At 35.8% G+C, this 26233-nt stretch overlaps 1 protein-coding gene across 1 annotated transcript in view; it reads left to right on the top strand.

Annotated features, from left to right (window-relative positions):
- The window catches only part of LOC121319874 (MICOS complex subunit MIC19-like), a 69219-nt gene extending 43345 nt beyond the window's left edge, over nt 1-25874 (top strand). Inside the window, exons 5-8 of the mRNA XM_041257786.1 lie at nt 5637-5720; nt 13272-13342; nt 21741-21876; nt 25311-25874. Of these exons, the coding sequence (XP_041113720.1) occupies nt 5637-5720; nt 13272-13342; nt 21741-21876; nt 25311-25334 (315 nt within the window). The 3' untranslated portion in view covers nt 25335-25874. The remainder of the gene's footprint in view (nt 1-5636; nt 5721-13271; nt 13343-21740; nt 21877-25310) is intronic.
- The last annotated feature ends 359 nt before the right edge of the window (nt 25875-26233 follow it).

Genomic DNA, 26233 nt, shown 5'->3' with positions numbered 1-26233 from the left:
CCCTTTCTTTACTTTGACCCCATGTGACACATTTGTGAGTCTAATGATATCAGTTTCTGTAGCAGAGTGAAAGCCCTGCATGTGTAAATAGGTTATGGCGGGATGTAAGGTTGGCAGGGATGGTGTTAAATCTGTCCCTACCAACAATCAAAGGTGGATCACTCAGTAACAAGTTACCAATATTATAGCAAAGCTGACCTTCTCAGTATCATCCAGATGTGGCCAATACTAATTTACCTTAATTCTCAGGGTTATTTAGCCTTTTAGGCACATGTCTGATGCACTGCATCAACGGAATTGTGTTATCAAAGGCAAATGCTCTGGTAAAGTAGTTTTTTTCCTATGATCACAGAAGACTATAACACATTACTGCTATCTCTACAGATGTAAATAGAAGGAATTTCATTTTTTGTTTTGGTAACTTTTTTTTTTTTTTTTTGGATTGCTTGTGCCAACAGATTTGGACATTTAAAATCAACGTAAGTTAATTAAGATGGCAGATGTATCACATAAACGCAGCACAATTTCACAGAAGTCTATAAAAATTACATTACAGCATTCGATCTAAAAATTATGCAACGGTGCAGAATTTCTGAGTTTCTGTGACCGGAATACAGAAGGGGTTTGTTCAAAATTATAACTTTTAAGGGATTTACTAATTTCCATCATGAATCTGTTGAAATCAACAAATTTAATTAGGGATAGCAACTGGATATCTTGGCAAAAGTAATGTAGTCCTCAATAAAGTTATGTTTATCCGCACCTTGAACCAAAGGGGACTGTTTTCTAATTTAATAATGTTACTACTACTGTGTTATGACCCTAAAAATAGTATCACAACTGCAATATCTGATGAAGGTTTAGTGATACTCTATGATTGGATGGTTATTTACAGCAAAGGAAAATTATTCCTCCAACAGAATGTAAGAATACTGTACTTATCAATCACTTTTGGATGGTTTACTTCTGCGCACCTTAATGTAAACCTAGTCTTCAATTAGCCAAATTGCATTGTCATTTTTTTTCAACTTTTTTCTACAGAAGGACTTGCTGTCCTTATGCAGGCATTGTAATGTTTGCACTACCCAGTAATGGAAGTACATATGTATACTATGTAATAAAATTGGTTTCATTCAAACCTCTGAGACAATTTTTTTTTTTTTCTTTAGCACTGTTACCGGTTTCCAATCTGTTAAATTCTCTAATTATGGGTTCATTAAAACAATTGTGATATGTTAGAGACCATGTTTATGTTTTTAATGTAACCTGACACTGAAGGGACACTTAACTAAAAAAATAACTACCATTTACACCAACTTTGTTTGAGGAATTGTTTTGGAAACAATTGTGTTTTCCTACCTCCCCCCTCCCCTCATTCCCCAGTAAAGACCATTAATTACTTATACTAGCTCGGTCAGAAGGCTCCACTAACAGACTCCACAGGTTCCGCTAACATTAACCCTGCTTTTGTAATACGTATTCCTTTGTCAGATTACAGTACACCAAACTTATCAAGCTTTATCAGTAGGAGTCAGTACTGGGCTTTGACCATCTCGATATAGAATAGTAAAGCAAATGAGTCATTAAAAGCCTATTCAGTATTACCAGCACATCCCCATCTGTCTGACCATTTACTGTATATGTTTTGTATACATAAATGTACACCACACACTTTATTTCTGGGTAACTGGGAAGTTTCTGATTTGAAATAAAACATTTATTTTTATTGCAAATTTGAAGCAGTGAACCTTGCAGGATATTTTCACATTTAGAACTAAGCTGCAGCACCCAGCTAATTAAAAACACTGCTACTGTTAATTATTCTGTTCCAGCTAATTCATATTCAGTAAGATCTTGTGCTGCAAACCATTAATATAATTCTGCCGTTAAATTTACCAAGGCTGGGGCGATGTCTGATTTTTTCACTATCGATATATCATTCTCCAAAAAAGCAGATGCATTGATTTGTCAACAAGTAATACATGTGGAGCTGTGGATTACTGTTTAACGTTGCTAGTAACTCTTGAAAAACTTTTGGATTATAAGTTCATTACTTTATGCACATAGTAATTAAAAAATATATTACGTATTTTTCATTTGACCTTTTTCATGTTAATTGTACCAGTTGGGTTTCAAAGCAAAGTCCCCCAAAAATTGCTTGAATCCATTCCAAGTCAGAGTAACAACCAATCGAGACAAAAACTAAATTTAAAAAAAAAAGTTTTCACTGTCTACAGCAGTTTAGTAACAAGAGTGTTGTCCGTGGCTTATATTTTAATTGTGTTAAGGAACATGATAGTGTGCACATTTTGTTTTAATTTAAGTGATGACTGGCAGTTGCTTACAATCTGCCCAGAATTACTGTAGTGTGCCATCTCATTAAATGGTCACACAAATTAGTTGTGTTAACGGAGGATACCAAACATTACGTTCTTTACTTTTTTGCCATCTTTAGAAAATAATTGCCAAACATCGGAAGGCATTGTAGCTCGGTTGATACAGTATTTGTAATTCTAGTACAACAGTCTTAACTTGCTCTGTTACTTTGAAGACTCCTGCATAGATGCAATCCCATCAGTAAACACTCACAGGGGGCTGGGCAGGGGGGAAAAGGTGAGCTTAATTGCATGCAGATTCAGTGAGTCAGACCTGAGGGGAGCAGAGAAGTTGCGCTTAATACAAAAAAATAATTGCTGGTTTAATTTTAATAAATAAAAACGTTCCCTTGCTTAAACCCTTTACACAAAAACTATGCACAGGCTTGACTACCAATTAGTTGTCAAATGATACGGTGCATCGCCTCAGCCTTAAAGCTTACACTTCATCAGTGCATTTTCTCTTAATGACATGTAATTCTTTTATAAAATTAGCTGCAGGGTTTTGCATTAACTAGGAGAGAGAATATTGCTCTATTTGTACATTTTTACAAACATGTCATTCCCCAATCAGCGGTGGTCTTTATTTTGCTGTGCTGGCATTAGTACCCTTATGAAGCAAACATTAATTAATTTAATGTTATGTAAATATCGCACTTGTAGGGTAGCTTGTAAAGCAGAAATAGTCTAAGGAACTTACAAATGTGGAATGTTCTTCATTCTAGTTTGAAATTTCTGTCCTGCGTAGTAAAAGCCTAATATTGTAGTTGGTGGATGTCATTTATTGCCATTTTTTGAATGGGTACAACTTGAGGGTCTCAATAATCTTTGTTTTATTGTAAAATGTTTCATAACGGGCAATAAGAGCTGTTATGGAACACCACAATACAAGTTTAGTAAAGCTGTCAAGGTCACAGTAGTGTCACAATCTCTGAAAATAAGGAAGGCAGTGCTATTGAAAAGCTTATTGACTGATTGCTAGAAATTGTCATCAGCAGATCCTTGATTACTGCACCTCTTCAGTGGGGTCAGTTTTGTAATAAGGAGTTTTTGGTTATTTTGTATCTGGAGAAAAGCCAACAACTTTAAAAGGAGGATTTAATTATGATCTTTAAAGAATAGTTTTCTTTTAATATTTTGTATTTATTTAGTGCTTTAAATGCTCTGAATTTGATCAAGATTAGCGAATTAATGCAAGAAACTAATATATTTGCATCAGATTCCAAGAATCCCATGAAGGCCATCTAATGGCAGTGTTTCTTATAAATGTATTTCCAAACTTAACTATGGACTTTATAGACATATTTAATGTTTTGTAAGCTTGTAGTTTAATACTGCTACACAGGAAACCCTGCTGTGGCAGAGCAAAGCTCTGCCTTTTAAATTGGCAGGGATAGGGTTAACTTCCCCTACCTGCCTGGGTTTATTATGTTCAGGTGGCTGGGGTTGATTAGGTTGATTAACGATCAATCAACGCTCAGCCACCTGATATAAAAGGAGGCCTCTGCTTCTCATTTGGAGAGAGGGAGCTGAGGAAGCAGGTTGGTTTTTTTTTTGGTTGTTTGGAAAGTTTGAATCCAGTGAAGGCATTGCCCAGCCTGGAAATTGTTATTTTTGTAAATTTTGCTTTTTGTCTTTCTTTGTGTTTAAATTTTTTTGTTTTGGCCCTTGTGCCCTTTCATTTTTGTGTTTATTTATAATAAAATAGTTATTTTTTTGAACTGCAGTCTGTCTCTGGGCCTCTTTCCACTCGCCAGCCTGCCACACCTGCTTATTAATGTAATGTCTATTCGCTTACATTTTTATTAACTCTGTTATACTTTAAACAGACAAGCCCACATTTTTTACCAAATATTGAAAAGTGCAACATAGCATGTCGATAGCCAGACTAAATCAGTCTGTGAACATTTAATCTGCAGAATTTTAGAGGTATTTTAATAAATAAAATAAAAAATTATTATCGAACGATTTAAACTGGTTAGGAAGATTTACTTCCATGATGCAATCTCAGCTTCTCTGTAGTCCTTGAATTTAAAATTTAAAAAAGACATGCCCTTGAGCTCCTGCAGTAACTAAATCTACTATACAATATAAGCTAGTTGGTGGAATCAAAAGCTGTTCAAAGCCTAAACATGTATTTGTTTTGGATTAATAATGTGCATCTCTTTGCTTGCATGCTTGAGGAAACTGAAACAAAGGTAAGGACAGAAATATTTTATTTATTTATAAAAAATTCATAGATTGCGCAAGAGTAGAATAGAAACTTAAAGTAGTAGCAAATTAAGTCGTCCTTTTTCCACATACAGCTATACACATTTATTTAGCATTATCCTCTTTCTTAGGGTTCTTGTATTGTCATATTGTATTTTCATATGCTATAAAACTACTGTATGACAAAATGCTGCAGTTTTGTGGTTAGCGGGAGGCCTTCCTAAACTATACCCATTATTGATAGCGTTAATAAAACCATGTGTTAAGATGCAATAGTAAACCTGTTTGCTGTTTCATGTTTTGGTACTGTACCAGATAGTAGGAGTATTAATAATCACACCCCTGAATACTAAAATTAGTGGAATTTAATTCTTTCTAGTTCTAAGGTGCTAAATGACAGCACTAGCCCCATAAGTCACAGATAGCAACAATGCAAGCATACTTTATGTTGTTCTGCATTGTTTAGTGTGTTTCCAGTCTACTTTAGAAGGCCCTTCCTCAATCAAGTGGCGAATACAGTTCAGCCACCAAGCTCCTGTAGTGCCAATTAATGTCAGGTGTTGTATGTTTTTTTTTTTTTTAATATATAATGGTTGCTTGGAAACGGGGATCTTCAGGCCTAACGTGTCTCTTGTGCTGCAGTATAGCCTTCAGATGGAAAATTTCCTTTGGTCACCAGTCTACCAACATGGACTGGTATTCAGATGTAAGCTAGAGGTGACATACTTAGTTCTTTGTTCCCCAAATTCATAGCAGTATTTTTATATTGCCACTTTGACCTCTCCTTATTTATTAATGGTAGCCTGGAAATAATGTATCAATTGCCTGAGACTAGAATGATGAAAGAACCACCATACACTGCATATAACAAAGAAAAGGCTTGCATGATCACTACAGCATACCGGTACATGTCCAAATTTAATATTTCCCAATCTTTTATTCCTGCATTGTATACCTGTCTTATTCTATACAGGTTTTATAATGTCACACTGAGAAGGATATCTTAAATGAAAAAAAAAAAATATAATATATATATTTTCCGTCCTGCAGGCCAAACAACTGGAAGAGAAGGATCGAGATCTGAGGAAGCAGGATGCGTATTACAAAGAACAATTAGCCAGACTGGAGGAGAGGGTGAGCTTCTTTTGAATTGTTTTATTTTCAAAAATGCTTCTAGCATTCCAAGAGGGCCACAGGGCCCTTGTGGTGTCGGGTCATAGTGAAAGTTATGACAACAATCAAGAGACAACTCTACTGCACCTACCTACCTTTCTGTGTTCTGTGACATTAATACCGGTTATCCACCATGGCTATTTTGCTGCCAAGTGACTTTACAACCACCTAGCATTTGATCTAGATGGACAATCAGACCAAGGGTAGTTGACTGCAGTTTAATGTAGTGTCTCATCAGTCTTGCGGTAAGTGACAGAACAAAGAGTGTATGGAGGCCACAAGTCTGGCTAGATTGTGTTGCAAAAGCTGTTCATTGCTTTGTCTGACATGATTGCAGTTGATGGTGGCTGCCTTGCAAAGTAGAACTCACTCTTCCAGATACTGTGTAGTGTCCTGTGATCATATATTGATAACTTAGAAATGACAGGGTCTAAACTAGCTTCTAAACAACATCTTAAGAGGCAGGAGGTAGTAGTGCTCAAGCCCCTGTATTGGGGATGGGAATTTTAAACGTATAAACTCTAAAGAAGTGGTTAAACATTGAATTATATGCTAGACATGTAACCGGTCACGTGGCAAATTTAACCAAATGCATATTTTTTATGTATTCATTTTATATAGAATATATAATGAACTAATTTTGCTTCATAAAGTTGAATGAAACTTGCTGAATAACATTACTTTAACATATTGAGGTACATACCGCTTCGTAGCTTTCCCATATACTTAACAAAAAACTGACAAATTGAAAAATGTAACATTCGAAATGTAACGTGAAATACTGTCTATTATTATGACTTTAGGTAAACTTTTGCAATATAATTGTGTAGTTCCTTGTAATTACATGATAAATAAAATAGTTGTTGTTGTTGTTGTTGTTGTTTATTTTAAATGTCTCAATCCTAAAATTCTAGGTGACGCAAAACTTTTGGCCATGTCCAGGGCGCGAAATAACCGACGGCACCGGCGGCAATTGCCGCAATGCCCAAGCTGCTTGCCGCAATGCCTCTCAAATAAAAAAAAAAAAAAAACTTGCAGCAAAGTTGCCTGTAAGCCTGCCCGTCATTGATGTCAGTGTCCCTCATCACCAGCACATATGATCTACATCCCATTCACGAACTTGATCAGCGTCAGCTAGCCCATTCTGTCACAATTTAATTTAATTCTGTCTAATCTTGTCCTATGAGAAAATGGCTCATTATCGTGTGTTATTGTTGCCATTCTTTTTATTGTACACACCCCAGCACTAAGCCACAAGAAAGACGTACTGTATAATTGGTTAATGACGGGAAAACAGAGGGAAGGACGCTGTTAGACTGAGTTCAATATGACAGTGCTTCCAACAATTTCCAATTGCACGTGTTCACTGGCAGTGTCACTGATTTTTTTTTTTTTCATCAGTTGTCAAGTACAGTACTGCAGAAAGGATGAGATTAAACAGAATGAAACCTGAATTCTGACAGAACAGTCTTAAAATTGCAATTGCTCAGGCAAGCGCTGGGAAGCCGAAATGGGAGTTGACCGCTTAGAGCCTGGAGGAAGGGCTGCCCTAAGCCATAGATTCCCTGAGTTTTCCTCCTAAAAAAATAAAAAATATATGTTACCTAGGGGGGTTTTCCTTACATGAGTGCTGAGCGGTTTGTGTTAAGTTCTGCGGGGTGCGTAGTCGGGCTGAAGAGGCTGGGCTCTTTCCCGGGACGGGTCGTGTCTCAGCTGCTCATTTTCATACATTTTTCAATATTTGGAGGGTAGGTGGCAGTGCGGCACTGTGGAGTGCGTTAATCATTTATTATTATTTTCCATTCGTGGTTTGGCGACCTCGTCTTTTTGGGAGGAGGTGGCCCATAGCCACTTCCTATCTGTGGCACTGGGATGGATGTAACCACTCATGTTTTTCCAGCCAGGCTCGCACAAGTAGGGCACCCACGGACGAGGCCTTCGGCCAAATATAGTTTTCATTCGGGCCCTGAGCCCCCATCAGTCATCGGGCCTTGAGCGCCAATTGCAGTCGTTCATCATTGTGGATCCTCCTTGCTGAATATTTATTTTTTGCCAAATTACCTTTTTGTATTTTTCTTTATGGATATTTGTTTTTAATTTGAATAATTTTTACAATGGAAAATTGTTTTATTTTTGTAACAGTGTGTGAATCACTCAGAAAACATTGATTTGAATTCAAATTTCATAAGCATTATAGGCTCTCTATATCTTTTTTGTTTTATGAATGAGTATGAAATCGCCTTGGTGCCCTTGGGTTGGATTTATGTTTTGTTTTTTTGCCCCCAAGAACTGCCTTTGTGCCCCTGAATCTTCATGCCCATCGAAGGCAACATTGCCTTGCCCTTCATGACCTTAACTCCATGTCTTGTGTAGCTGTAGATAAAATTATCACAAGGGCCTTGCCAATCCTGTGTGGTCTGTTGAAAGAAGCTTGATCTCCAGAACATGAACATTACAAAGACGCTTAAAGCCATCCATCTATCTAACTCTCCATTCAGTTTAGGAGTATAGCCACCATGCTCAATCGTGGGCTGCATACAATTCAAAATGTATATTGTCAGTTTCCCTGTTCTGGTTTATGGGATCTTGATTGAGTTTATCCCATGAAATCAGTTCTGGTCACCTCACTACAAAAAGGATAGTGCTACTCAAGAAAGAGTGCAAAGAAGAGCGACCAGAATTATTCCTGGTTTAAAATGCATGCAATATGCAGACAGGCTAAAATAATGTAATTCAGTCTGAACAAAGAAGACTACGCAGCGATCTAATTCAAGCATTCAGAATTCTAAAAAGTATTGACAGTGTTGCCCCAGGGGACTTTTTCAACCTGAAAAAAAAGAATTAAGGACCAGGGGTCACAAATGTAGATTTGATAAACAGAACAGAATATAGCAGGCACTTTTTTAAACAGAACTGTGGGAGTCTGGAACCAACTCCCCAGTAATGTTGTTGAAGCTGACACCCTGGGGTCCTTCAAGAATCTGCTTGATGAGATTCTGGGATCAATAAGCTACTAACAACCAAAAGAGCAAGATGGGTCTAATGAATGTCCATAAATAAATAATAAAAGGACCCCATACTGAATCAACTCTTTTTTTTATTATTGTTTTTCTTTTTAAATGGATTGTGTGGTTTAAGGTTTGTGAAAAGGGCCGTCTTTATTTTTATTTAAACTTAACTGCACACATTCTTCAATGTGCCTCCAGTTTTGTAAGCAAATACCTGCCTACCATTTGTCTATTCCCCCCACATCTTGTGTGAAAGTTAATGTGTTTCTCTTTTACTTATAAATTACTGAGCCTTAATGCTTCCAGCAGTAGGCTTCTGTTTTCCACTTGGATAAAAGCAAGGCAATAGGTGTCCTTTTCCATCAAGAACAGGCATGTAATGACTAAATGATGGCAGAATGAAACACAAGAAACAAATGCTGAATCCAATCTCAGACAATAAATGACTTCTTAATAACTTGGCCCAGAATCAGATTGGACTGTCTGTCTCCAACCAAGAAGCAGGGTTGCAGTGTCAGCATCTAGCTGCTGTGTTTTACAGTGCAGTGCACTCAAGTTTATAATAGGCAGCTTAAACATGCTATTTACTACACCTTCGTTAATGTGAAAAAAAAAATTGTCAATAAAAATCAAAGGCATGTATTTCATAAGTAAAAGATATTTAGATAAAAAGACATTGTCAGCTAAGGCAGTTTTCTCACTTACCTTTTTTGGCAAAGTACTGAAAACTTTAAAATAAAACATCATTCTGTAATCAATAACCTGCTATGATCTGCCTCAATTAACTATTAAGCGTAGGTCCTGCAAAGTCCTGTAGAACTTTTGGAAATCACGAACAGTGAGTCATGGGCTGATAATTCTGAAGAGAGGGGCTAAAACATTGATGGCTTGATTCTTTCAGATGATCCCCTCACTACTGTAGACACAAAAATAAGAATGATGGTTTAATTTTCAAACTCCCAACTGGATCTTCCTGTATCCAATCGCTGTGTAAGTAGGAAGTAATAAGCCTCTTCCTCCAAAATGAAAGGCATATAAGGGGATATGACAGGTGACGGCATGTTAGCTTTCCCTGTAGGCATTCTGTACGCACTCCAGTCGCAACTCTTTGGACCTATGAATGACTGAGGTAGAGGGCATTTTACTCCTTTCTGATCTGTTGCTTACTAAATATCTTGGTATGCCTGAAAAGATGATTGCCCCACCTTCAAGAACATGTCCATTTACTAACAATGCAGAAGCACCTGGTAGGAATTAATTTTACCCCCACTTAGTGTATTTCTGCTATCTGCAGTGATGAATAAATGCATAATGATGGGACACTCATAGCTTGTTCTGTCCAGTTCATTGACCAGCTGAGTAATTTCCTTGTAGCAAATGCTTTGAGAGTTACTTGATTTGGCTGAAAATCACCATGTGTATCTTGGCTCTCCAAGGTAAATATAACCATGTTAGTGAATCACTTATAAAACCAAAACATGGTATTGTTTTTTAAAAATAATATAACAATTTTATACTAATTTTTACCACTAATTTGTAAAAAAAAATTTAGGGGTCTGTTTTAAATGCTTTACTCTTTTTGTTTTTAGTCTACGAAGTTATTTCGTAAACAAAGTAAAACATACATATAGGATTTACCCCCATCATTTATTGACTATCCGGTACCCACAAATCACGTTCTGTAAAAAAACGTGGCTCAAACCTTTTTGGTCATAGAAAACAAATACAAAAAATTTAAGTTTTATCTCCTAGGTTTACAATTTCCATTTCCAGTAAACTGGATAGGTCAAATTTATTTCCTCGAAGACCTCCAGGATGTAGGTACTACCCAAAACATTTATGAACTGGTTAGACGGTAAATTTTTACTTCAATATACATTACAGGACCCCTCGCTTAAAATCCAACTCGTTAACTTCATTTTATTTGTCGTTATCCTGGTCTCTTCTCTATATATGTTTAGTATACGGACTGGCTACATGTATGTCTCGTTCCCAAGACATTTTTTAAGATTCCCAGTTAAAACAGTCCGATACTTTTATGTAATGTTTTTAAATCTCAAAATTAGAGCCTGCCAACTGTTAAAATGGGTGTACCATTCTTACCTAAGGTCAACTATTAACATACGGAGGCTTCTGGATGACATATATTTTACAATCATTCCGTTTGCCATTAAAAAAAGATAGTTATTTATAACCGTACCTAGTATCCCTGGGATGACTAAAAGGTTGCAATTTTCATCAAGTAGATATTTAATTAAATTTGGCCTGTATTTTGACCTCAAGACAGGTGTTTGTCTAATGCTAGTTCATTCCTAACTGTTCTGGCTTATGAAAATAAATTACAGCGTGTGACGAGTGGTACATTAGTTTTAATGTCGGACACTGAATGTGATCTTCCAGTTGATAATTGTATGGCCTCCGAATATGACAATCAAGTTGACAAACTTTGTTCGTTAAAAAATCTTGAATATTTTTCTATCAGTCACCTATTAGCATTGATAGCATCACTACTTTCACATTAGGAAGTTAGTTCACTAAAAATTCCTTTTCGGACGGGCATACTGGACTTTTGAAACCTATAATTTTGGACCCTTCAAGCCTGGTTTCGTCAGAACAGACTCGGCACACACGAGGCATTTATAACTGTATGTTCCTTGCTATTCAGTATGGTGTAAAATATAACAGCGTGGGACTATACTGTTAGAAAATTGAAACCAGAAAAATTTTTTTTCTGAATAAAGTACATAAAGTGATCGTATTCCAAGTGCTGACATCACATGCTTGCCAGGATAAAGCCATGAATGAAAAAAACTGCCGTCCGCCGATGGGTCCAAGCACCCTGAAGTGTTTAACATCCCTTCAATATTTCGACAAGGACGGTAAGTCAGTATTTTATGGGTTGCCCCTGATAAGTGTCCTTCTGCCTTTTTTTAATTTTTTTTTTATTTCTGTATTTCACTATTATTTTTACTGACTAACTGGCTAGAAAAGTCCTATTTTCTGACACTAGCAGGCGGCTACTTGATGTCAGCAAAGTATTGTATGTTTCTTTGCTAAGCTGATTGCTCATTTCATACACCTGCATACAGTGAAAACAAAAACAAAAAAATAATAAATTTATAACTTTAGTAGATTAAATGGGGGGGGGGGGGGGGGGTGGGGGGGGTGGGAGGGGGGGGGGGGGGGGGGGGGTGATTCATTGGGTTTAGCATCAGGCCCTACAGAATTAACGTTGACATATTGAAATAGCTCTGTAGTTTTCCACAAATTGAAAAATGTGACCAAAATCTTATGAATCACTGCCCTACAGAATTAACGTTGACATATTGAAATAGCTCTGTAGTTTTCCACAAATTGAAAAATGTGACATTACAAACTTCACCCAATAATATGCCAATATACAAAGAGATCCAGAGATACTCGTTTACATGTAGTTTTTTGTAGAGTTGTTTTCTTAATGGGGAGAAACCCTTCTACTTGTGTAACCATAATAAGATACCATTTTGTAGTTTCTAGATTGAATAATGTTAAATAAGCAATATACCGTCATATATCAAATACACTTGCTCACCAGTGTGTACGATACGTAGCCCCCGGCTCTATCGGAACAACAGTCATTTAATATTAGTGAGGGTGAGACAATGCTATACTAGTTTATTCTACTTTATACATATTAAATTAAGAGAGCAAATAAATCCATGTTCAGATCACCGTTGTCCAGGGTGTACATGTTTTGTGGAGATTGCAGCCCCAGTATATGTCTTAAATGAAGCGTTCTCACCAAGTTAAGTTGCAGTAGCCCTGCTGGGTTCCACTAAACAGAAATGTTCGCCATTGTCCTCGTGAATAAGAGAAATCCATTGAGAAAAGCTACTGAACATGTCTATTACAGACTTTTACTTCATTATGGTTTTAAGGAATTAGATAGAGGTGAAAGAAAAAAAGGGTAATGAGTAATTCATAGTGAAAGTTTAATGCCAGAAAGAACTTGTAAATCTAAGCCGAGATGACAAATGATTTCTTGATAAAATTGTAGAGCAGTAATATTATAAACCCACAGCATACAGCAAGCCTGACAGATCATTTCATCTGCAATCAAAAGAGCAAATCTGCTTTCTCGAAAGTAGTCTCTGTGTCACAAATGAGGCTTTTAGCCCTAAAACCATACAAAAATGACTATTGATCCTTACAACTGTTATTTTCATTTTATATTGATCAGGTAAAAGAAAGATAAATTGCAGCCCAAATAAGGTTATAGCAGATGCTAGTGTGTTAGGGACGACTGTTTTGATTGAGGGCCATTCATCATCTCAAAGTGACCTACCTCTGTGCATACAGATTCATACTGCTGTCCAGTCACACAACTATTGATTTTATTTAAACCCCCTAACCTGTTCCTTACGTTAATTTGATTCTTTAGATAGCTGCTTGTGAAGGGGCTTTTGAGTGGAAACATTTTCATTTTCATGTTGTTCATCCATTTTGCTTGTGTTTTCTTTTCCAGAGTGCCCAGTTTTATAAAGTCACAACTGAACAATATCAAAAATCTGTCACTGAGGTGGAGGCAAAGTTCAAGTAAGATATTACATTTTTCTTTCTTTTTGAATCTTGATTAAAATGTAACCACACATAAAGTAAGCCAAACTGCCTTCCTTTTTGACACTGATTTGGTGGCTAAACCTTGGAAATATTTTTTCACCACACTCCAAAGCACTGTTCATGAAAAAGTGTTCCGCAACAAAAATAAGATTTTTTTTATTTTTTTTTAAACTGAATGTCGGTTTTTATTGATTTTATACCCAATTTAAAAGTTGTCTACTATTCAATATTTTCTAGGAAATACACAATATTTAGCTTAAAATTCTGTTTTATTTTGACTCTGACATAATAATAAACAGCCTTACATTGCAATACAACAGGTACGTTTAGACGTCGGAGCATCAAATAACATTGAAACATCGCACATTGGTTCTCTGTTCACAAACATATTATCACCAGATGCTGTTGGCCAATTAGTCTGATTATCGTAGCAATTGCTGGGCGTAGTAACTAGCTTGATCAAAAACTAAATTGAAATACTTACACAAATACAATTTTTTTTTGTGAATGAGGTATGTGAGAAAATGTAAATATGTTTATGAAAAGAAAGTGAATGTTTCGAAGTATACAGAAAGCCTAATAGCAGAGGTGGGTCACATGAAGCAGAGGACGCATAGTATTGCAAATACTGATGCATTGAGGTACATGTTTGCGCTGACAGAATAAAAGAACATACCGAAAAATAAGCGACACATTAAACTAAAACAAGAAAGTGAACTGAGACGAGCAATCTATTTATGCAGCTTTTACATGTGCTTTAATAAAAAAGAGCACAGAATGACTGTGTTAATGAGTTAGTTAGAGCTCTGTGCTTTGCTGGACAGTCACTGTTTATTGCAAAGAGGTGTGTGTTGGTGACTTCGAGTGATAGTACTGCCCATCAGCTAAAACACTGCCTAACGCCGACAATCTTAATTGTAAATATTTGACAGAAAATGGTGATGCTTTAGTTGGTAAACTTATTATACCTAATCTGTCTGTTCTAGTGCAGTCATGTGATGTGGAGATGCTATGCATCACTTTTTTTTTATATTGCTGAATACACTTAATTTTTTCAATAAAGAGAGGTAAAAATAATGCTTTTCCGTACATTTCTGGGGAATGCATGTGGTTTATAGTATCTCTTTGGTCACCAACAGGTCCAAAATAGAATCTAAATGTATACAAACATTTACATGGCTGGGGTTCACCTACAGTATGCAAGTCTTAAAGAAAGTGACCATAAACTGTTTTTGCCTCTGTGATACTCCATTACACATGGTTCAAAATCCAAATGAGCAAATTCTGTGGGCTCTTGTAGTACACAAATTATATTAAAATAACATTACTTGGACATACTGCCTCTGATAATGCAGGGCTTATGTTACAAGAAGTTGCATTGTAACCAGAAGGATTAGATTATAAAGATGCATGCCTTCTAATGAAAAGTTTACACAAGAAGAACAGAGTCTGATATTACAGGAAGAGCAGGGCTTTGGTCACAGACTAGAGCTTTTAGTAACTAATTACATTTTACATCTGCAGTGGTGTTGGTATATTACCTAAGCTCACGAGAGCAAGAGAAACATGATTACTGAGTTATGAAGATAATTTCAGGGATTGGGTTTTGCTCATATTAAGTTTGTGTATTTTTGTCTAGATAAGTTTAAACGTACCAAATATATTGTTAATGGTGCTAGACTGCTAATCTGATTTAGAAATACTTTTGTGTTTATTTCATGTATTTTTGTATTATTATATGAGATCTAGTTTTGTACTGAAATAATTTAACACATCAGGCAGTTCTTGAATGTACTTATTGTAGTTAAGTGACGGTGCATACTCATTATTTTAAAAATTTGGGTATTATGAATGTTGTTACATTTTACCGTATAGGTAAATATAAAAAATGTTATACATGAGTTAATGTGATGTTGTAGCATTGTGATTACCTCGACCAATGAAAAAACATTTCTATCATGGATCAGTACAGTACAGTTGCTCTAGTGTTAGTTCCAGTAAATATAACAAACAGCTTTTATATATTTTCCTGGGTTGAACAGAAAAGAAAACCCAAAAAATAAGACATTGTCAAGTTCAAGTCCAGTCCATGTCTGGCATATGCTGGTCCTTGAATTTAGTTTGTTTTAATCTACCTGGTCTTGAACTCAAATCAACAAGATTTAATATCTGAAATACCAGAACTGAAATTCACAAAACGATGGCAAATGCAAAAAAAGATAATCTTAATCAAAGGTCTTTTTAAACATATGAATACTGTAATTAAAATGCATCTTTATTTTGCCTATCCCAAGAGAATTGTTGTACATTATGATTCTTAGTAGGAAGGCCTTTTACTTTGTGATTAGACAGGACACCCCTCTTATAAACCACTCAGCAGTGAGACAGTGGTAACTGATTCCATAATCGGTTAATATTCATGTCTCTGCATTAGTAAATCACTAGAGAGAAGGTCAGTGCAGCTGCCCTCTTGTTTTCCCAGCAGAGCATTTGGCAAGATGAAGCGATCAAAGCAGGATGCCAGTACATCATCACAACCTCATTACATCGCGAGATGTGTACACAGATGCTGCTGCTACTGCATTAAATAGCACAGATTTACATTCATTACACCACTATTACAGCTCATTTTGCTCCAGACATACAATTAACCATTTTTTTGTTCCTGACAGTCCTATAATCGCACGAAACTGACAGTTTTTTATTATCAGCATAATAAACGTTTTTGGTACAATGGGAGAGCAGCAAGATAGAATTGACAGAGTTTGAGAAGTAGCATTCACTTCCGTTGGTTATCCTTATAAAAGGCTTTCGTTTTTGTTCACATCCCTGTCCACCACCTCATTCCACTCCTGTCCCATTTCCAGAACTGTGCTTCTCCAAGAGCTGGTTCAAGGCCTTCTTCCAGCTGACACCTGCTAGGTTTCATCTCTACCCAGCATAGAGCAAAATCGAATGGGGATGTTTTGTTATTTTCATATTTGAGACAGAAGACTAACTGCCCCCTTATTCAATGAAAGAGCAAGTCACATTGTATTTTCTTGTTGCTGTTGCCATTTCATAGATATTTCCCAGTCAGAACCGGTATTGCATATTTGCATTGTCTCCTGGGAGATGCAAGTCTGAAGCTGCTGTATTAAAATTGCAGCAGCACTCCCTACCTGTCTGTCTGCCCCTGGATTAGTAGCTTGCATTGCCTTTACCAGTGCATTACCATTATCATCTTTATGCAGAAATGTGACCCCAAGCCATTGCAACCAAGACCTCAATACGAGATATTTTGATCACGTATTTAAGTGCCCTCTTGAGGATTTGAGTCATGTCACTAGAGTACAGAGAGATGGCACACTAATGTATACTGTCTCAGCATTCTGATCTCCTGCACTGACCATGTTCTGGTGATTTTCTTTTAATCCCAGTTTGATCAGTTTCTTAGTGCTGCTTTAACTTTGTCCGCTATTGCTTATTTATGTGTGTGTATGTATGGCTATCTCACAAAGTATTTTCCCTAAAGCTTGTCCTTTTATGATTTAAAATGTATCATTATGCTACCAGCTGAGATACAAAGTGTAATTCATCCCCGTTAAGCTTTTATTGTCATTGATTTGTGAAAGAAGCTTTCAGTTTTTATTTAATTTGCAGTTGAAAATGTATTCCTGAAATGAATGAGTATTTGTCAGTTTATCGTGTTCAGGTGTCAGTGATTGATGTGTTTATATTTAATCTGGACTACCAAGGGTACTGAGTCCTCCCCAGGAGTGGGCACGATATCGAGTGGTGACGGACATTTTAAAAATAAATAAATAAAACATGTTGTCCACAGACATACAAAAACGTAGGTTATACACAATTACATGTATGTGTTAGATGTATTCACTGCCACGGACACTGATAACTCTTGCCACTGACATGCATGGTCTACCCACAAAAATACATATTAGAAATATGTTTGTCTTTCTATAACTAATTCACAAAGGTGGTCTTGACTCCAAAATCAGGTACATTTCCTCAAGCTTCCATTACTGCTCACATTAAATAGCAATTGTTGATAAAGCATTCATACAGTAAATATTATTTTAATATATACCTATTCATTGTGTATTTCATTAGTCTTTTTTTTTGTGCTTTTGCACTATTGGCATTTTCTGACAAGAAATTGTAACTAGATGAAACTCTCAAACCACATGGTTTAAGACTTCCCAATATGTCAGAGAAAAGAAGACAATAAAATAAAGATGTGTTGTGGTAATTTATCATGGAAAAGCAGTCTGGTCATACCACTATTTGTAAACTGCATTTCAGAAAGCTTTTAAAATGTGATAAAAGGGGTAGTGGGTGGAATGTATTTTTATAAGGTTGGCATATCTCTAGTAAGATAAATAAATAAATGACCATTTCCTTTTAGAAAATGGTTACTAATGAGAGCAGCTGGGTTACTGTTACTTTTTCTCTACTGTTTTTTATATTGATTTTGTTTTGGATTTCCTATCTGACTGATCCATTTAGCATTGTGTGTTCCTGTTATGGCTACACTGGCCTTGGATCACACAAGGGGTGGCTTGTCAGCCTTACATCAGTGGGGGTTAGCTTTCGTCTACAGATCTATACAGGGCTGTGCTTTGCTAAAAGGGTACATTTTGTGGTCTTCTTTCTAATGGGGGTCTCATGTTTTGTTTTGCTTTTTATTATTATTATTCTTATTGGTAGAAAACCTCTTGGATGTAAATAAAGTGGTTGTTTCCAACCCCATAGTAACACATTTTTCCCTTGACACAATGCCATTTGCATCAGATGTAAAGCTGAATGGTGCCATGCAGATCTGGATTTTGGGAACTTTATTGATCCCAAAACTAGATTCACCTTGAGAGACCTTGTGAATAAGTATTCTGATGCACCTGTGGTTTCCACTGGGTCAGGCTTTGTCAAAGCACATCACATTCTTTAAATAAACTTTTTTTTTTTTAATGGCCCGAATCCTTCTTTCACAGGTTAAAGGTCCAAACATATTGTTGTTGGCTTGTGACTTCCCATCTATTAATTGACATATTACCACAATAGAAATATTAGAGGTACAATAAATTTCAATACATAAATAAATGTCACCATATAATATCAGTTATGAAGTACGAAATAATACTAAGCTTATCTTGATCTACAGTTCATTGCCTCAACACAAGTGTACAGTGTATTGCATGAACACAGTTAAGTCTGTATCTTCAATCCATTCCAGACCAATGTAACTAAAAATCATTTTGGTGTGACAGCAGTGGAATTAGATGAGGCATTTGCTCCCAATATTAAGACATACCGTCCCCTCTCTTGGCAGCCATGGCTGATAAGTGCCCCAGGATACGCTGAGAGAGTGAAATATTGTGATATATTTTATGTTTCTATCCAGTGTTAGCTGTACATCTTTAAGATTAAGACATCAGAAAACTCCCCTTTTTTACATTCCAGTTACATTTGAATGTCAACCCATTTAAAGAATGATTTTTGTCATTTTATTTTAAGACAATTACATGTGTGTGTGTTATAAACCACAGCAGAAACAATGAGGACGTTGTGATTCCAGTCAGATTTGATATTGGCTGGATTTCAGCGTTGACTTTTAAATGTCATTTCAATTGGCTTAAGCATTGATTTATGAGAAGTTGTTTCTTAGAAGACACATCATATAAAAAACATAGCTTTTGTCATCTGCTTTTCTTAAAGCGTCGGAGTAGTAATGGCACACATAATCTCTGATCCCATTTAATGCAGTCCTTCCCTAGGTATCCGTACATCTTGAAACATTTTACATGCGTGTACCAGAGGAAGTGAATCCTAGATCTGAAATTTCTAATTTTAAGCATTTTTCTTTCTCAACCTGAAACCATCATTTGTATAAATTTTCCTGAAGTTTCTGGAGAGAGATTCTTGCAGCAGTAAAGCCCGCTGAATGATGGATACTCACGTTGACTTGAAAAATCTATTTAATTTATGTATTCAGCCGATTCAAAAAGGATGCTATGGCTTGACAGAGTGGTGTTGTTTTCGCAAGTTGCTTGGTGAATTTCATATAAGCAACATCAGACATTATGCGACGGCTTTCAAAGCCAGCAATATCAAGGCAAGTTACTTACCTTAACCACGCTGTCTTAATAATACTTGCACTCCATTGGCACCACGTTGGTTAAATCAAATGGCAGATTTGGTATAGTCACCGAGCTCTAAAATTAACCATCAAGCTCAAACAGTCAGTTACTTCCATTGTTAAAATACAGATAATGGTAAAGGCAAGGCTTTTATTGTTTAGAGAAGTTTTAGAAGTTGGTTCTGAAAATGGGTTATTCATTTAACTTACATAAATCATGGCACGTGCCACCTTTGAAACACAAACGTAACCAGTATCTCTGTATTTATTTTAAATTAAATGGTATTTAATTATTCATACAATAATTTTCAGTGTAATTGGTAATACTCAAACACAACTCTGTAGCAATGTATTGAATGTATCGTGTGTGTATATATCTCACACACATATATATATATATACACACACAAATATTACTGTTGTGTATAGCCTATATATGTAGATTTGTTACTATAAAAAATCATTTTGTGGGTTAAACTAATATTTAATCTATATTGTAAAACAAATCTATCAACCTAAATTTATATTTTTAAGTGCACCTAAGTAAAGTTCAAATTTTCCACAGTCACTTTAACTGAAATGATTAGTGTGCAGTCTGATTGTGTCAATTCCTATCAGTGCCTGCTACCTATTAGTTTATGAACGGTTCATTTATGGCAGTGGGCAGAACAAATTGTATTCAAGGTCATAATGCGAGCAAGTCATTAATGCAGTATTACCTCATCACTGAGAGATTACAGACACTAATAGCAGGGAAATTAAACTTGTCTACTATCACTGTTTTTATAATCGCTTTTGTTAGTGTAGTTAGTTGTGTCCGCTTAAAATGAAGAATTGTCCCAGGCTGCTGGGATTTACAACTATAAATAAAGGCAGGTGTCAAGCACAGCCAAAGGCAAGGAGGACACACTGGGCTGAAATAGTGGGTGTTCAGGGCTTTCACAGAATTATTTATTGGCTGTTGATGTGAACATTAGTGAAATCCAAGATAAGCTTTCACAAAGCGGCTCATTGCTGTCAAATACCTTTTTTATGTGTTTTTGCTTTCCCTCCTTTAGTGGTTGCATGTTGTTGAAACCATTCATTCATAAGTAATTATTTTTATGAATCCTTAGTGTCCAGCAAACAACTTACATTTTCACCTGCTATGGTTAGTTGTATTTTTTATAGAATTAATTTTAATGTATAATAATTGTATTACTTAATGTCATTCTTGATAAATGTTTTCTTTGAATCCCAGAAAATTGTGGATCACTTATATGTATTAGGACAAGGCTTTACAACAAGTTCATAATTAGTAAATATATATATATATATATATATATTATATATATATATATATATATTAATATATATATATATATATATGATATATATATTATATATATGAGTAACATTATACTAATATATATCTGTCATTGTAATATAGTCATACATTATATGTAATACATATACTGTATTGTTTAGTCAGTGACAATAACTGTTTTAGTCATTTGCCATTTTTAAAAAGAGAAGTACTCTTGAAACCTTTTAGACCTGAGCGTTCATGTTCCAGTAATTTATGGCCTTGTAATTTATGGTAGTAATCTCATTAGGAGTTTTCACAAATCTAAGAGTGCATTAGGGGAATGTACAACAAGTGAAAGTGATCAATATTGCCTTGCAAGAATTCCCTATGCAGACTAATCCATATAAATGAACAAGACTTTGAAAAAGGAAAGCCATTTACTCTGAAGAGAAAAGGTCCATTGGTGTAATGCTTCAGTGAGTTGGAAGTTGTGAAAACTAGCAAGTGGATAAGGCATACTAAAAGTGCTATGGTGGTTTGTTGGTTAGAATAGAAATGAGGGACAGAGGGCAACTAATGATACTTTATGAAAGAAGATTATTTTGCCCTGCAGTCGATTTTAAAACATTTTTTATATAATTTTGAAAAAAATAATCTTGTTCTTTTTTTTTTTTTTAAATGTAACATCAGTCAGTAGTGGAATAGGGGGATGGTGGTAAAATGGGGCATTACAGGGTGGCCATTTCTATAGGTGACAAAGCAGAGGAAACACTATTTCTGGGTCCCACAGCAGAAGATTAAAATTATCTACATTGTTTGAGATACTTTAACTGTAATTTAAGTACATGTATTTTGGCTTGTCAGAAATCACCAAAGATTTTTATTTGCTGCTTTGGATACCAAAAACAAATAAGATCTCAATGACTGATAGATACATTCTTCTTTACTTTCAGGAGGTATGAGTCCCATCCTGTGTGTGCTGACCTCCAGGGTGAGATCCTGCGCTGTTACCAAGAGAGCAACGGGCAGACTCTGAGCTGCTCTGCACTGGCTAGACAGTACCTGCAGTGCGTTAACAATGCTAAGCAGGTGAGAAACTTTCAGCAATGGGGGCTACTTCTCTTGTGCCTCTGTTGGGTATTTCATCTGTGTTTTTTTGCAAATGTTGCCATTCCAGGAACACTTGGGAGACTGTCTTGATGTACATGTTGGTTAATGTATCCCCGCTATGAAGGATGAACCAGTTGCCCAGACATCCATTACCATGTTCCTTGTGAAGTACTTTAGATTGTTCTGCTTGCACATGACTGTTGAGGAATAGTTGACCACATAAATATACTACAGTTAAACCTGTCTAATCTAGCCCCTCTACATACTGTCGTTCTGTATAATTCAGCATAATTTCTGGGTCCTGACCAAATCCCAGTTAAAATGAATGGTGTGATACCCTCTACAATCAGAAACCTGTATATTCTGGCAGGACTGAAACAGAAAACCAAAAAAAACTGAATTCCACAAAAAATTGCATGGAGGTACAGTATGAACAAGTGAACGCCTTTCTATGGGAATAAGGACTGTGCTAAAAGCAGGTAAAGATGTTGAGTCATTATTTTGTTTATTATACTGTATGTTCAGTCATACAGTTGTTTTTTGTTCAAATAGTGTTTTTTTTTTAGTTACAGTATACATTTTTTTACAGTAGCTCTAATCCAGCACAATTGTCCAGTCCCAAGTGATGCTAGATTGTACGATTTTTACAGTCATTTTTGATACTGTGTTTTACCGTTACCAGTATTTGTCAAAACTGTGCTGCTCTCATTTAAAGTGCTATGCATATGTAATTCTGAGGTGTTTCTGAATGAAACTGCTAAAATTTTGCAATGAGGTCTATTAAATATTCCGTCTAATTTATTAAAGATGCCGGTAATTGCAGGCCTCGTATTTGCGTGATTATTTTAAGAACTCTGAAAAGCAGATGTTAATTTGCCGCAGTCAGACAGTAGGCTATATGAAAGGCAAGGTGATGTGAGAGGCTTGTCTGCAGCAAGAAGGAAACATCGTTTTCAAGGACAAAGAAACATTTAATAACATTTTGCAGAGCTCATTTTTTAACCAAGTCAGTTTGTAAATTATGGTTTATAATACCGGTACCGTATTGTTTTCCAAACTCCAATTTTCAATACATGTTTCATAGCTTACATGACAAAACAAAGTCTGCAAATAGAGAATGTAGAATACATGTAAAAAAGGTTATTAGAAGCACCTAAAAAGGTCTGCCCACTGTGGCAAAGCAAGGATCTAATGAGAGCCTTTACATCTTAGAGTAGGCATTATTAAAAGAAAGGTGGAGGAGATTAAGAAAAGATGGAACGATATTTCGAGGCGCACAGAAGAGTCTCATATACAGTGAGGGCTCATCCTCCACCGTTATTTTAGTAATGCCTACAGAATGTATTTTTTGTAATATGGCATTCTGGTATTTAACAATACTGGTTCAGGCAGTATTGTTAAATTCGAGTTGGAAAGAAAACAGTTAAAAAAAGACAGAGGGACAGATGACGCAGTTAGTTTGTAGTTAGAGCAAGTACAGTTTTTTTCAACCATATATACCATACAGATATGCTTTAAAATCATACAGAGTAATAAATACAGACAAACCATAAGATACGAGAGTTGTAACTGAGTAAGACTTTAAGAAGATATAAGTCGTAGTTAAACTGAAGACTGTTTGTATGCAGTTGTATTGTTGCTGAACATATTGCTGTACAACAGTGGAAGGATTATCCACCCGTTTGACAGTCATGGATGTAAATAAATAAAACTTATTGTTTCTGAAGTTTGAAAAGTCTATCTGTCTAACGAAATAAGAAGTTGAACTAATATGTGAAGCGCAGTAGCTGGATGATACATCGTAATGTATAAGCAACCTACTACAAGCTCTGAAGTGGTACGTTTGTTTATTAAGAAGCCTCTGCACATTTCATATTTTATTTATTTGTCCTGGTGATGTATTTCAAGCTTGTAATACATCTGCATGTGTTACAAGTACTGCTTGTACCAAAATCTCCACTTCCATATTGGTAAATTTCAGTTTTTGCTTCCTCATGGTGATGTACCAGGCTCAGATCTTTGTGTGCCATTCATTTCATTTTGGAATGTGTAGCAAACACATAGGGTTGACCCAAACCCGCTATTTATTGTTAGAGGTGTGTAATTCCCCATCAGTAATTGTGGTGAGGGGTATTTAAATTGGTTGATTGCGGAATTGCCTGTTTTACCTAATTACTCTTATAAAATAGGTTGTTATTTTGACAATGAGTGCGGCCGTACTGAACACACACATTACGTGGCTTTTTGCGCTCTGTTTTTCCCCTTTATAAATTTGGGCCTTAGTGTTTGTCTCAAAGCTGTATCAGTCTGACCTTGACATTTGCCTCGCCTTTCCTTGTGTCCTTTCCAAACAAGCCAGGCACAACACGCTGTGTGTTGTAGCAGTCTGAGTGCAACTTAATGATCGTGAGTGTTTGTCAGATATTATAGTTATATAATATTATAAAAGATCAAATTGGAACGATTTATATCTGAGGTACCTTTTAACTGTAGGGTCGACTCATTGCTGACTGACATCTGTGCCTGCTAAGTTGCTGCTGAGTTGATTGTAGGATTGTATTGTGTTTTTTTTGTTTTGTTTTTTTTTTTACTCCTTGTTTATTGTTTTGTTCTTAATTATTGTTTTGTTGTTTGCTGTGGTGCTGTGAGCCAGGTCGTCATTATAAGATAATTTGTTCTCAGTTGACTCATCTTTGTAAGGGTTTTGATTGATTGATGATGTTGTTCTAGAAATTATTATGCGTACTGGCATTGTTTTACACATACTGTATACATTATTGCTTATCTCTTTTAAATACAGTTGTTTTTGATCATCTGGTCATGCCTTAATTGTTGAACAGGTACCATCTAATCAACCTTCATACAGTGTTCAGTGCTGAACTTGAAAAAATGTAAAGCTCCTTATTTGTGTGCTTTTTCCTGTCTATTCTCTATTTCTTACACAGCCCTTATCCTGTGTTTTTAATCCTTCCACACCAGCATGGCACATGATAGCAATAGTCATTTGTTATCTTTAGCTATCTAAGATTGAATCTTATATTTTCCATGAGACAAAGGCTGTGATTTTTGTGAAAATGAGCTTTGTGTTGTGTCCTTTTATGTATAAGTAAATTAAATAGATTTTTGGATGTGTACAACATTAGATTCATTTGACTTGGATACATTTAATAGAAACATAAGTAGTTATATTGTTTTTGAAAACAACAACTGCAAACCAATTTTTATTTCCCTTTCTACAGTGTTCCCATTAACCCAGATGGCTTTATAGGTATTTTTATTCCCAGGTAACAAATGCAGTAGCCTATATCAAATTAATATCGACATTGAAATGTACGTGTTTGGGATTTGTAACTGCAGTTAACAGAAACATTGAATTGCATTGTTTGTTTTTTTTTTCTTTTTTGCTGTTTCAGAGCATGCTGAGGAAAGGAGGTTGATTTGCGCATCAAGAAGCCCTCATCTTCTGCTTTGGCAACATTATTTATCCTGAGCAACAAAACATCAGTTCAGTAACAGTCAGGACTGAGTAAAGACACTGCAGCAGCCAAAAAGATTTAATCACATCTACATTCAATTCACATCCAAATTTGACTGTAACTAAAGTAACAGATTGTAACAGAGGAAAGCAACTGAACATGCCTAAACAATGGTAGTTAAATAGTATTCTTGTTTTAGAAGCGCAAAAAAACTCCATATGTATGTTATTTAAATTGGAACCTGGGAGCAGCATTCCAACAGGGATTATTATAGTAGCAATAGCAATCTGATACTGGCATCCATAAAAAGAGAAAGGTATTTGTTTTGTTACCACTGCTGCATTAATAGTATTTAAAGATCATTTTGTTTTTGCTTGTGGGTTATGAAGAATTGGATACACAGATGTTGTAAAATGCGAGTTCCTCCAAATCCAGTATATCCAGCAGGATTCCTATGACTGTGTCAGAACATATTATACCTAAAATATATTTTAACAACAAGTTGTTGTCTGTCTTCTTTACAATTAAACCTTCGCTTGGCATCTTTAGGCCTGCAGAGCTTATCAATGCAATGGAAAGTGGAATACAGTTTACGAACGTCATTTTCCCATATGGCTAATATTTGATGTACTCTTTAATGATTGATTGAACTGCTTGTTGAAATAATAGATTATTCCTAAGATCCATATGCCAACTTACTTAATCACCAGTAGTGGTGATGAGAAATGATTCGAATAAAGGCATTTTAAAGAGAAAATAGAAAAAAGGCAGTTACTGTAATACATCTGCAGATAAGCTTGGTTGAGCCTGGGGTCATTTTGATTTTCACAGTCAAACCGAAAACGAGGTTTGTCTATACC

The sequence above is a fragment of the Polyodon spathula genome, chromosome 8 (genome assembly GCF_017654505.1).
Source record: "Polyodon spathula isolate WHYD16114869_AA chromosome 8, ASM1765450v1, whole genome shotgun sequence".
Lineage (NCBI taxonomy): Eukaryota > Metazoa > Chordata > Actinopteri > Acipenseriformes > Polyodontidae > Polyodon > Polyodon spathula.
The sequence above is the reverse complement of the archived record's forward strand: the minus strand, read 5'-3'. Positions and strand labels throughout refer to the sequence as shown.